General features: G+C 30.9%; 1 protein-coding gene across 1 annotated transcript; it reads left to right on the forward strand.

The window, feature by feature from the left end:
- The first annotated feature begins 3,221 nt into the window (after nt 1-3,221).
- On the forward strand, nt 3,222-5,187 carry LOC124845657 (protein yippee-like At4g27745). The gene is made up of 2 exons (XM_088106684.1): nt 3,222-3,583; nt 4,570-5,187. The coding sequence occupies exons 1-2, from the start codon at nt 3,491-3,493 to the stop codon at nt 4,795-4,797; spliced, it is 321 nt and encodes a 106-aa protein (XP_087962810.1). The 5' UTR covers nt 3,222-3,490; the 3' UTR covers nt 4,798-5,187.
- The last annotated feature ends 9,617 nt before the right edge of the window (nt 5,188-14,804 follow it).

Below are 14,804 nucleotides of genomic sequence, written 5' to 3' on the forward strand. Positions count from 1 at the left end.
AAAAGAATCTTCAAGTAGTACAAATTTGAGGATAAATTCTCTTTAAGAAGGAGAGTATGATAGAGGACTATCTCTTGAAATATATATGAGAAGAATTTGAGGAAGAACATTTGCAATTCAAAGGATCTATGACAAGGTCCAATATCAAAACATGTATCATTGGATCTTATAATGTTCAAGGAGGGAATTTTAATAACATGAAGATCATAAGCACAATTGAAGAATAATTTATGAAATTAAATGATTTGCAAATTTATTTTAATTTATAGAATGTTTAATTTGTTAGATGAACAAGCTTCCCTAAGCAAAAAGTCTTCATCTATAATTTTCATTTTTTGTTATTTATATGTGATTTGGGCTTTGGGCTTTATTTTAGGGTTTCTAGGTTTTGTTAAACTTATGTGCCTATATATAGAGGTACCAAAAGCTATTGCAGACACTTTTGAGTCATAATATATGCATTTGCATTTTTTAGAGAGGATTATCTTGGTTCTTGGATTAGAACTTTGATTCTTATTAAAGATTAACATCTTTGTGGCGAATCTTTACTTAACTTATCAATCTGCTAGCTTGTGGTATCCCCATCTTTGTCTTATTTTGAATTCTTCTCTGATTTATTTTTATTATGCCTCTTGAGGATTCAAATATAGAAAAGATCATACTCTTTCCTGGACATGATCATATCATCTAAAAGGAACACATACCTATGGGATACTATTGCCAAAAGGAGAAACTAAAAAAGCGGTACAAATTACCTTTTATTCAGATGTAGATTAATGTGGAGACAAATGGGATAGGAAAAGTACAATTGGGTATATTTTCTTCCTTGAAAGGTCACTAATTTCTTGGAGCTCAATAAAGGAATCATAGTGGCTTTATTATCTTGTGAGGTAGAGTATATAGCTGCTTGTGAAGCCACTTGTCAAGCAGTTTGGTTGATTTCATTGATGAAAGGGTTGAAGATTGTTTTAGCTGAAAAGGTGAGACTGTTTGTTGACAACAAGTCAATCATTGACCTAGCTAAGCATCCTACTTCTCATGGGAGAAGCAAACATATTGAAACTAGGTTTCACTACATCAAAGAGCAAGTGAGTAATGGAAGGTTGGAGGTTGTACACTGTAGATCCAAAGACCAACTCGCAGATATACTAACCAAAGCATTAAAAGAAGAACACTTTCTAACCCTTAGAAAGCAAATCGGTGTTGTAAAAGCAAAAGAATTTTTAAAACCCTAGATCAAAAAGGGTTTTCATCAGAGAGAGGAGTTTCATCAGTGAAAGGGGATTTCATGTTCTTCCTAGGTTTTGATTTATGGAGGCATGTTAGTGTTGTTAAATCAAAACATAATCAGTTGTAACTTTCATATAAATGTAAACATTCATAGTGAGAACAATTTAATCAGAGATGTTTTGCATTTTACCTGAGTTACTTTGCTTTCTCTATTCTTCCTTTGCTCTTTGTCTTCTTTTTCTTCTCTCTACTCTTCATTTCTCAGCTCTCTTCTCTTGAAACCTTAAAATTCCTTGTGAGTGTGTGATAAGCTTACCTTGATGTCTTACTTGTGGTTGGTTGTTCACATGCTATTAGCGTACCATAAATGTGAGCAGAAGATAGTGCATGAAGAGATATTGTTCGACACTAGAAGTTAGAGGTGAAAAGGATGCAAAGTTGTTTAATGGTTTGGAGTTGAGAATTTCATATGCATATGCATATGCAGCATGAAAACATATTATCTTTCTTTATTAGGATATTTTAAATTTTCGTTGTTTTGAAAAACTATATATACCTTTATAGAAAATTGTATATTTTTTTTATATATGCTAATGAAATGTTAAATATGCTTTATATCTTTTATATTATGATGGTGATGTGATTGAACAAATTATATACTAATAAGTTAATTATGTTTTTAGTCCTTAAATTTAAGTAAAAATTGAAATTAATTTCTTTTCAGAACTTTGGGCTAATTTAGTTCTTTATATTTAGAACTGTATGGATTTAGTTCCTTTTCACTAAATTTTATGAAATTTATTTATGTTTCAAATGCGTTTTTTAACTAGTATTGAGACAGAAATGTGTGAAACATAAACAAATCAAATACTATCATAAAAGTATTTGAAACACTAAATAAATCTAATAAAATTTAATTAAAAAAACTAAATTAATAAATTTTTAATGTTGAAAGACTAAATTAAACTAAAATTTTGAAAATGAATTATTTTCAATTTTCACTGTTAATTAGGTATGTATTATACAATTTTTTTTAATCTCTCTTATTTAAACTAAAATATATGCGTCATTTAATTGGCTAGACAATAAATATATTAAATCATAAGTACTACAAGATGTGTAACATTTAATTAATCTATATAATAAATGGTTCGTAGTGACCTAGTCATTAGGCATCAATCTATAAACGCATTTTATTTGTTTTAAGGAACTTGAAAAGATCTATTCGAAAATTTAAGGAACTTGAAAAGATCTATTCGAAAATTTAAGGAACTTGAAAAGATCTATTCGAAAATTAAGAGACACAATTATTATTTTATACACCAATGAGTGAAGATTTGTATATGTGAACAAAGTGCTAGATAATTTCATTTGCTTTTCTACTCATAATCAATTATAGCTATTTTTATTTTTTATTGCTGTAATAATAATAATTTTAAAAAATAATATTAAAAATGAAAAATATCTCATTTAATACAACCAACTTCACTATTTATATTCCCCACCTCCTGCGGAGAGAAATAAACCTTAACAAAGAAAAATAAGGTTTTGAAACTTGTAAAAACAGCCTCAGTTCACCAAGTTTTAAAGAGTAGTTTAAAACAGAGCACTTGAAAAACTTAGTTGAAGTTAGGGAAAATTACCGAAATTTAAGTGCGGTTGTGGATTTTTCGTGATCGGCACCGATCAAAGCCAGAACAAAACTTCAAAACGTAACCCTAACAAAGAAAATAAAAAGATAACTCTTTCCAACTAATTAAAAAAAATGATAACTCTATAAAAAAACATGAAAATTGGGGTTTTATTTTATCTTGTAAAAGGAATTTGTTCCAGTAATTTGATTTGATTTTTTAACTAGTGGTTTGTTTATTATTAATTAATGTTAATATTGATGATTAAGACTATATCCTGTGCAAGTGGTGGGGTTTATTGGGTCTTTATCTGATTACCATATGTAATGCAATTTATTTTATTTTATTTTGAAGAGGCTAATTGGGAATCTTCATTAACCTTTGTGATCAAGCCTACTCTTGTACGCTAACTAACGACATATTTTCTTCTTATCTTATTGTTGCAGACTTTTGGGTCATCATTGAGCTTGGTGTAGGTAAAGAAATTTCATCACTTTTGTTCCTCTGCGCCCTTTTCTTCATCTCATTCATTTATAATCGAAACCTTTGCTCTGTTACTCCCTTGGATCACCGGTGTTTGGTTCATTTGGAGCACTGAGGTCTTTAATCTGATTTTTTTTAACCAATTCATGGCGGAACTGATAGGACCCCGCTTGTATTGCTGCTCTAATTGTAGAAACCAGGTCTCACTCCACGATGATATCATTTCCAAGGCTTTTCATGTAAACCTTCTCTCTCTCTCTCTCTCTCTCTCTCTCTCTCTCTCTCTCTCTCTCTCTATATATATATATATATATATATATATATATATATATATATATATATATATATATATCTGTTTTACTTTTCTGGGTGATTTTGGGACCAAAAATGTGTATGGGGTACTTTCTTTTACATTTTAAGTGAAAATTATATTTATTTTTTACAGTTGACTTCTTAGATGTATCGGTTTGTTGCCAATTGAAATCATCATCTACCTATTTACTTCAAAAGGGTAAGGGCTTTGCTGAGTATTATTGTTTCTAGGTGTCATTACTATTACAAAGGTAAAGTGGGGAAATTCCGGGGTGATTTCAAGAAAGGAAAGAAATTTGACCTCTTGTTTTGTAATTGAGGTTAAGTACAAAACTGTCGTTCAATCAACAATGAGACCAGTCTCACTAGACTCACTTATATAGCCAAATATGTATATTTCTTAATACTATTAGGACTACAATGAATTCAGGCCTTATAAATACTGAGAATACATGGTGTTTACAATCAATTAGCTGTACATACACCAAGTGACAGTAGTTATAGATGTCAGTTTGATGTGGCTGTTGCTGTGATTTTCAATAAATGGGTTTTGGTTGAGTATGACTTTGGTTGAAATTTGAAAACATAATTTCAAATGTGGCCGCGGGGAGACAATGGCAGTGTTAAAGATGTGGAAAGTAGGTGATTTAGATTTTCGACCTTTCATATCTTTGTCTCTGAGTTTGTTATTGACATAACAGTCAAACATCACAAAGATTGCCAATATGTTGTGTTTTGTTCATTCATTATTTGACATATTTCCTAGATGAAGATATTCCCAAAGGCATCTTTGTATGTTCTCATTTGGTTGTTCTCGGTATTTAGACATAAATTTAAGGTTTATGATTTTATCTGGTACAAAAGCTTTCCGGGGTCATTTTTCTTAAATTGTCGTCCTAAATTTTATAATCAGGGAAGAAATGGCCGAGCCTTTCTGTTTTCCCATGCAATGAATGTTGTGACGGGGCCAAAAGAAGACAGGCATCTATTGACTGGCCTCCACACTGTTGCTGATGTTTATTGTGGTGATTGCCGTGAAGTGTTGGGTTGGAAGTATGAAAGAGCTTATGAAGCGTCCCAGAGGTACAAGGAAGGAAAGTTCATACTTGAAAAGTCAAAAATTGTTAAGGACAACTGGTAGCATTACACCGTAACCCCAATCCATTCATTCTGCTCTTCATGTTGCCTCTTTCATGCTTTGTGGTGTAATCTTGTATAGGAGAACCTTCAACCATTTGAAAATTGTCATTGTTTCCCCACCTTTAATTTCCTCAGGTTATGGCCAGAAGTGAAATTGGTATATAAACTGTTTATTCCTTGTTAATAGTATTGTGTATTCATTTCTGCTCTATGGATATCATGGCATGGTTACAGATTTCTTTTTGGGGAGTCGAACTTTGCTGACAGGCAAAGTTTATTACTCAGGTTATGGCTTGAATCTCTTGGATATAAAGTAATAGATCTTCTTATGATTAAATTTGATATTTGGTAATAGCACAAATTGGCCAGCTTCAAAGTTTGGCTTTTTGTATGGTCCCTTTCCACGATTGATGTTGTCATTTTTAAGTTCTGCTTCAATTTTTCAATTATTGTAAGCTGTTCGTACATAACAGAATATATGTTATTCTGCTTCAATATTTCTCATTCATGCATTCAGTTCTCTTGACCATTTACAATGTTCCGAATTTTTTGTTTTTTTGAAAGGGTAAGGATAAAGCTTTTATTAAGAATATTAGTTTTTGCACGACAGGTGCCAAAACAAAGTCAATAACATCCAACATCAGAATAAACAAGGAGCGAAAAAAGGGTACCAGTTCCTCCCTGCCTACCCATCTTTACATTCATTAGAAGCATATCAACTATTGAACACTTTCCTTTACTAGTGTGTTACTCAAGGTATACGTTGAATATAATTTTTGAAAACAGTAACTAATTTCCGATGCAGCTTCCCTTACAATGTTCCTATTTATAGAACAGTAAGTTTTGAGATTCAGGAAATTTGAAAAAAAAAAAGTAGAAGGTTTAATAAAATTGATGAAATTTAGTGAAGTCCATCATCACATAAAAAGAGAGTAGACATAATTTGGTGGATTTCATCAAATTTGGATCAATAATTTTCAAGAGTGTTAGAGGGTGAGCGTGTTGCATAATTGGCAATGATATCTACTAGTTGGTAGAATTTAATACCATCGACAAAGATTTTGGATTCAATTATTTTACTATATATACGTTCATTGCCATATGATATCGTGATAATAAGCCCAAGGCTTGTTGCATGTAGTACTTCACACATTCATGTATTTTCTTCCTTTCTTATTTGTTCAATAATATCCAAGCATGGGAACTCTTAGCTAATTTCTGATCGCTCTGTCGGTCCCTTAAGCGGGAGAAAGATTCTTCTAGAGAGTCTAAGTTGTAAAAATGCTGACAATAATAAAATAAAATCCACTAATAAATATTTTCTTAGACGTGTATATCTACGGCTAAATTTGAAGATAACAAAACTAACAATTAATTAAGACATCCATATATTATAAAGGAAGATATAATAGATAAGAGAGTGAGAGAGAATAAAAGAAAATATGAAAGTATGCTCAGTGCGAGAGATCTCGTCAGGGATTTTTTTCCTTGTTCCAAATGGAGAAAGCACAAACTCTATTTATAGAGTTTGGAGAGTACATGTGACTGCCGCAACTGAAAACGTGTGGGAGAATCCTGAGTCTTGTGGCTGGTGAGAACTGCGTCAACAAACTAAGATGTTAGGGGAAAATTCCGAGCCATACAGATGAAGAGCTTGACCACGGGAAAGAACTGTTCATTGCGCAACGTTCACTTGTTGCTTTCAGAAACTTATTTTTGCAATACTTATTTTATATCCCGATATATTGCAAAATAAAAATTGAAAGAAAAGAAGAATTTTCCTGGGTCTTATAAGATGTAATACATAAGAGTTGATATAACAAGTTATATAAACCAGTTCTAAATCGAGAAGTTTAACACATATTATAGTTGGTATAATAAGTTATTATGAATCAAAGACACTTGATGTGTGTTAGAGGTTTATGAATCATAATACACACCATAACCATTGCTGTTATCGTTGTGTTAAGCTTATTAGACCATGCACATACCCAATATTTCTATTGTTCTAGAGATTCTAAACCAAGATCTCATGTAAGTGGTCCCACTAACATTCATATAACTTATTCCATCAAATGTATGATGCAAATCATACATCATCCATAAAGGGATATAAAGATTATTAAAACATTTGTTTAAACTAAAATTCTTTCATCACATAGAATTTTAATTACAAAGTTTAACCTTTTAAAAATACAGTCTCGAACACTTTCGCACAGAAATCATAGGAATGAATATATTTAATTTAAAATCAATTTAGTGCTATCAAGACTAACAAGTGACTTATTTTTATCAATATGAACTGTATTCATGGGATCTTCAATCACAAAGGTTGGGTTACAATCACTTGTTTGTTTGTAAGTGGCTTAAGTATCATTCCCTTTGATGTTTTTAATATCATATTTCTTCCTAATTATTTTGTTAGAGAATCTGCTAGATTCCGTTATGACTTCACATAATCAATAGAAATAGTTTCACTCTTTAGCAACTGCTTCACCAAATTGTGTCTCAATTGTATATGTTTGTTCTCTTAATTGTAAGTCTTGTTTTTAGCTATAACTATTGCCAATTGACAATCATAGTGTATTTATATCGATGAAGTTGGTTTCATTCCTAGTGAAATGTTTGTTAAGAAGTTTTTCAACCACTCAGTCTCACTACTAGTCATCTCAAGAGCAACAAACTCAAATTCCATTATTGATCTTGCAATAATTGTTTGTCTGACTGATCACTTTGTAATCGCACCTCCTCCAAGATTGAATACATAACCACTAGTGAATTTTGTCTCATCTGAATCAAAGATTCATTTAGCACCATTATACCCTTCTAGTACAATGGGAAATCCATTATATTCAATGACATAATCCATTGAATCTCTTAAGTACATAAGCCTAGTAAGTGCATCCTAGTATTCTTAATTTGGCCATTGAGTATACCTACTCAATCTATCTACTGCATAAACAATATTAGGTTTAGAAAAGCTAATCAAAAACTATAAGCTCCCAATTATCTAAGCATAATGAGAATGAAAGATAAATTCTACTATATTTTTCATTAATTTAGAGTTAACATCATAAGGGGTATTCACTAGTTTGAAGTCATAATACCTAAACTTCTTAAGAAATTTCTCCATGTATTGTTCTTGAAATAGTAATATACAATCTCTCTTCCTTATGATTCTAACACCTAAAATTATATTGGTTTCACCCATATTTTTCATTTCAAAATTCGATCCTAAAAACAATTTAATTCTAGCGACAATCTCGTTACGTGTATCGAAAATTAGCATGTCATCCACATACAAGCATATAATGACACATTCACCATTTTCAAATTTAGAGTACATACATTTATCAACATCATTAGGTGAAAAACCATCACAAAGCAACACATTATCAAGTTTTTTCATGTCATTGTTTTGGTGCTTGTTTCAACTATACAAAGATTTTAAAAGTTTGCATACTTTATTCTCTAGATCAGGTACAACACATCCTTCAAGTTGAGTTATATAAATTTCCTCCTCCAAATTACCATCCAAAATAACAGTTTTAACATCCATTTGATTTATTACTAGTTTATGATAGTTGTTAAGACTAACAACACTCAAATTTAGGAAATCCTAGTCATAAAAGGCGTCAAAATAATCTATGTTAGGTTTTTTAATAAAGCTTTTTACTACTAATCTTGCTTTATACTTCTTTATAGATTCATTAGGGTGATATATTTTCTTAAAGACCCACTTACAATCAATGAGTTTTTCTCCTTTTGGAAAAACTACCAAGGTCCAAGTACTATTTTTCTAAATTGATTCAATTTTAGTCCTAATGGTCTTATCCCACTATTTTGTATCAAGAGCATTAATAGCTTCTATAAAGCTACTTAAATCATTATCAACTAGATAAGTATAGAAATAATTACCAAAGAAATTTTTCTTCCTCTTTCTTTTTAGGATTTAAGAAGAAACAAAAGACAGAGGAAGGAAAATTTCTTTAGTAATGATTTCTATACTTATCTTGTTGAGAATGATCCAAGTAGCTTTGTAGAACCTCCTAGTGCTCCTGACGCAAAGCAGTGGGATAAGTGATAGCAAAATCTTGAAGTTTAGAAGTTTTGATGATGTCTTAAAGTCAAGTTGCAAGAAGACCTTCACGAAGACTTGTTTGTGTTAAAACTTTTGTAATTTAGTAGTTTTATGTATAGGGTGTTATTCATCCTTGATTCCATGTATTTTTTGCTTTAAAATTTGTTTAGGAGTCAGAAAAACTTTGCAATAATCGATTAACACTTAAGATAATGGATTATCACATAAAGGTTTTCAAGTTTACTAAAATCTCATTTTTTTCTATGGAATAATCGATTATCAGCCCATGATAATCAATCACAACTAGACGTTGAAGTTGTTAGGCATGTTTTTGGCCTTGGTGCATTCATTAAATGCATAATCGATTATCATAAGTGAATAATAAATTATCACACGTTAAATAACTAACAACATATTTTTAGATGTGTGCTTGAGTGAGATTCTTATATATTGAGTTGATTCTTCATTCTAAAAACCGAAAAAATACGAAAATCTTATCTGATTGTTTGTGTGCTAGGATAAGTGTATTCTAGGGTTTGTGTAACCCTTGTGATGTGACTTTAAGAACTTGGTGTTGGCATAGAGCAAATATTTTTACTAGGTTTGTAATTGAGTGTTGTTGTTGTTGTTGAGTGAAGTCTTTCATCCTTTGTGAATATTTAAATGAGGTGGTAATCCTTCGTGAATCATTCGAAGGAGGTGTTCATCCCTTGTGGCCTTACGGGTAGGGCTGGGCAAAAATAACTTAACTGTACTAAATTATAGTTAATTGTACTATTTTATACTAAAAAAAACTAATCCATTTTAACCAAAAACTATTTATACTATTATCTAGTTCAAGTTAGAAAAACTGAACTTATAATATTTTCAGTGCAGTTTGTGCAGTTAACTGAAATTTTGTTCTTTTGTTTTTTGCTGACCCCATTCCCCTCTCTCACCACTTGTTTAATTGATTTCTGCTTCGATTTAGCTGCATGACTCCATTACAAATGATACAGACGGGAAGAGAGAGAAAGATTAATGGGTTTTAAGTTCTAAAATGTCCAAGTTGTTCTAGTACTTGAAAACAAAAATCTTCAATCAAGTAACTTTATGAATAATAAACCATATAAAATACAGATAAACATGGATGATTTGACACTAATGTTTTATATTCAATTTTGAGTTTTGGTTTTCATAATTGACATCAGTTTGTAGATAATTTTTACATGATTGATGTGAAATTTTAATTTTGATTAAATAATCATTTATCCAATAAAATTTTGTATTTGTATATATATAAGTTTTATAAAAGTTTGTAAAAAAAAACTTACACGTGAGCAATATAAATGTTAGTTGAGATGGTAAAGGGAGTGTTATAAAAAGTATTGTGCAATAGTGTTAATTTAAAAGTTTTGATTTATGAATTACCTGAAGAACTTTTGTAGTGGAGAGCTGCGTCACTTTTGGTCTAATTTCATAAATTAATTGAAATAGTGATAGCTAATTTGACCTGATTTGTTAAAAATTGTAGTAATATATTATCACTGTACACACATTAACTTGAGTAAAACCTACGATACAGACACTTGAGTAAAACCCGCAGTATAGAAACTCGCATTACAGAAAAGACTTCCTGATGTAAGTTCAGTTATTAGTTAATTAGTATAAGTTCAGATTTTTAAAACTGAACTGTTAAACACTAAAGTTAGTTGTTATAGTGAGTAATTCAGTTTTCTTTAGTTTATTAAAAATATAGTTAACTATAGTTTAGTACAATTCAATTAATTATGCCCAACCCTGCTTACGGGAAGTGAGTCTCATCTCTTGTGGTAACAAGAGAAGTGTTCTAAACCTTAAACTTATTGTTTCTTTGTGATTGTAATAATTTGTTGGTTTTGTGATAGTGGAACGTTAATCTTCATTTGGATTAACAACTAGACGTACAATCCTTGTGATCTAAACCAATATAAAATTCTGTGCAATTTTCTCTCTACCTTACACTTTTTATAATTTTTTTAATTTATTGTTAAGGAAATTGAATTATAAGAGAAAATTATTAAAGGTGCGATTTGCGATAAGAAATCAATTCACCACCCCTTTGGTTTGTTGTTTACGCTAACAATTTCGCTGCACCTAAGTAGCTTTGTAGAAGCTACTAGTGCTCCTGACACAAAACAATGGGATAAGGCCATTAAAACTGAAATTGAATCAATTTCGAAAAATAGTACTTGGACCTTAGTATATTTTCCTAAAGGAGCAAGATCCATTAGTTGTAAGTGGATCTTTAAGAAAATTTATCATCCTAATGGATTTAAAGAGAACTATAAGGCAATATTTGTAGAAAAAGGCTTTACTGAAAAATCCAACATAGACTATTTTGACATCTTTGCCCGTATGATTAGGATTTCCTTATTCGAGTTTTGTTAGCCTTAACAGCTATCCATAAGCTAGTGATGCACCAAATGGATGACATGAAAATTTTATATGACTCAACATGAAGGGTGTGTTGTGCCTGGTCAAGAGAATGAAGTGCGAACTTTTAAACTCTTTGTATGGGTTGAAACAAGCACCAAAAGAATGATATGAAAAACTTAATAATGTACTGCTATGTGATGGTTTTTCACCTAATAATGCTGATAAATGTGTTTACTATAAATATGAAAATGATGATTGTGTCATTATATGCTTGTATGTCGATGATATGTTAATTTTTGGTACATGCAATGAGATTGTTGCTAGAACAAAATTGTTTCTAGGATTGAATTTTGAAATGAAAGACATGGGTGAAGCCAATGTAATTTTAAGTGGTAGAATCATAAGGAAGGGATATAGTATATTTCTATCCCAAGAGCAATACATTGAGAAACTTCTTAAGAAGTTTGGATATTATGACTTTAAACCAATGAGTACCCCTTATGATGCTAACTCTAAATTAATGAAAAATATAGGAGAATCTATATCTCCGCCTTAATATGCTTAGATAATTGAGATCTTACTACATTAAGGAGCTTTTTTAGACTTGATATTACTTATGCAGTAGGTAAACTAAGTAGGTACATTCAATGTCCAAATCAGGAACACTAGGATTCACTTACATGACTTGTGAGATACTTAGGAGGTTCAATGGATTATGTCATTAAATATAGTGGGTTTCCTGATGTACCAGAAGGGTAATGATGCTAACTAAATCTCATATTCATATGAGACAAAATTCACTAGTGGTTATGTATTCACACTTGGGGTGGTGCGATTACATGAAGATCAGCCAGACAAACAATTATTGCGAGATCAATAATGGAATTTGAGTTTGTTGCTCTTGAGATGACTGATAGTAAGGTTGAGTGGTTGAAAAAATTTTTAGCGAACATTCCTCTAGGAATGAAGCCAACCTCATTGGTGTCAATACATTGTGATTGCCAATCAACAATAGCTATAACTAAAAACAAGAATTACAATAGGAATAACATATACAATTGAGACGCAATTTAGTGAAATATCTACTAAAGAGTATAACTATTTCCATTGATTATGTGAAGTTAGAACAAAATCTATTATATCCTTTTACAAAACCCTTGGGAAGAATTATGATCTCATAAACATCGACGAGAATGAGACTTAAGCCATTTGCAAACAAACCAGTGACGGTAACCCAACCTTTGTGATGGGAGATCCTATGAATAAGGTTCAAATGGGTAAAATAAAGTCACTTGTTAGTTCTGATAACACTAAATTGATTTAAATCAAATATGTCCTATGGTGTGTGAAAGTGCTAGATACTGCATTATTGAGAGGATAAACTTTGTAAATAAAATTATTTGTGGTGAAAGAATTTTAATTTAAACAAATATTTTAATGATCTTCATATCCCTTAGGGTGACATATGATTTACAGCATACACTTGATGAAATCACCTATATAAGTGATAAGTGAGGTCGCTTGCATGAAATCTTAGCATGATCTCTAGAACACTCATGAATACTGAGCATGCGCATGGTCTAGTAAGCGTAACACAACGATAACAATAAGAATTGTGGGATGTATTGTGATAAACCTTTAACACACGTTTAGTGTCATTGGTTCATATAGCTTGCTATACCAATTATATTGTGTGTTAAGTTTTTCAATCTAAGATTGGTTCATATAGCTTGTTATACCAACTTTAATACATTACATCTTATAAAATCCAAGAAAAATTATTCTTTCTTTCAATCTTTATTTCTCGTCTTTTGCAATATGTTGGGATTGTTGTAAAACCTATGTGTATCGCAAAAGTCGTTGGTTTGTGAACGTTGTCGAGTAAAACGTAGCATCTCCACAAGTGTAGGGATTTGATTCCCTGTGAAATCGCAAGGCTTTTTCGTAGACAAGGCATGAGATCTTCCCAAAGTTCCTTTTCTTTGTTAAAAGCAGTTTTGACTAACAACTTATATAGGATTCTTTCACAAATCTTGGGCTTTAGGCTAGTTCACAAATTCTATAAATAAAGTGTGGTGCATTCTCCAAAACACACTTTCTTATTCTCTTAATTTCTTCCTTCCTCTTTTCTTTCGTATAAGATCCTAGATTTATTACTTTATTCTTTTTAGAGTTCTTTGTTAGTTTTGATATCTTCAAATATTTTGGAAAAATTTATGTTATATCTTGGGAAGTTTTGTGCAGTACACTACAAATAAGTCTTTAAAGATAGTGAATTTACACACATCGAAAAATCTTTGTTCGTGATTTTTATTAGTTTTTGTTAGCATTTTTTTCTTACAATATTTTGAGATTTGAGAGAGGGTGGATCATACCACAAACAACGGGCATAGTCTTTCTTGACAAAACTCAAACCTCTATGCTTCATGTGCCAAGAAAGATTAAGCGACCAAGCAAAATAGCTAAAAGCAAAAAAACTATTTTCACTGAACTTCTAATCAATTCTACTTATGGTTTTAATTAGTAAGACTTAAATGTAATTATTATGAATTTAATTAAAAATAAAAAGTATGATGTATCAATAATAGTTGATATCAAACATTTGATCTACTCATTTTTTATATTAAACTTTGAAAATTGTGCTTGATTTACACTAAGACCTTCATAAAAATAAGGATATTTTAAATTAAAGTAGAGTGTTTTAGAGTAAAATTAAAAAAGAACGTGTTCCTGGTGCTTCATTATTTGTGTTGGAGTACAAATGCATGATGTCTATGCTACGCTGCAGCTCCAATGAGTGCCCCCACATCATGCTTGTACTCTATTCAACGTTGATCACCATCCCAAAGAACATGCTATGAAGAAGAACAAAAGAAAGAAAGATGGCGAGCTTGTGATTTTGAGCACCATGATCTGTGCTTTGATGATACCATATGAAGTGGAAGAGAAAAAAAGAATGGGTGGGTTGTTGAGAAAAGTAGCATAGATTAAAGTGGCTTCTTGGTCACTTTAAAGTGACACATTAAATTTGGAATGTTACGTCATCACTTTTTCAATGTCATAAATATAAATCTAACCGAAGAAATTACATTTACTCCTTTTTAAATAAACTACACAAATACTGTATATAACGTTGAACTTGTTCACACATCACTGTATGACAAATCATGTTGTAATCAGGACATATATAATATCATCTATTGGATGATCATCAAACTTTTATTTTCACGTGAGATTTAAGAGATTATTTGCCTAAACTTAATAGTTAAAAATGTAAACTTTTCATTAACAAAGTAAAAAGATGGGAAAGAATTGACAAAGGAAAAGACAACGGTGTTTTATTATCAAATATGTTACTTGTTAGTAAGACCTAATCAATGTTTTCTTCTCATGATCTTTGAAAACATTTGAATAGACGGTGGGAGAAAACCAATAGAAAAAGAAATCATGTCAATCAAATTCAATTATTTTTTAAATTGATTTTATGTGGTCTCTTACTTAAATCAACTCCCTTTTTAAAGAGATCATAT

The sequence above is a fragment of the Vigna umbellata genome, chromosome 2 (assembly GCF_029865625.1).
Source record: "Vigna umbellata cultivar VRB3 chromosome 2, Vumbellata_1.0, whole genome shotgun sequence".
Taxonomy (NCBI): domain Eukaryota; kingdom Viridiplantae; phylum Streptophyta; class Magnoliopsida; order Fabales; family Fabaceae; genus Vigna; species Vigna umbellata.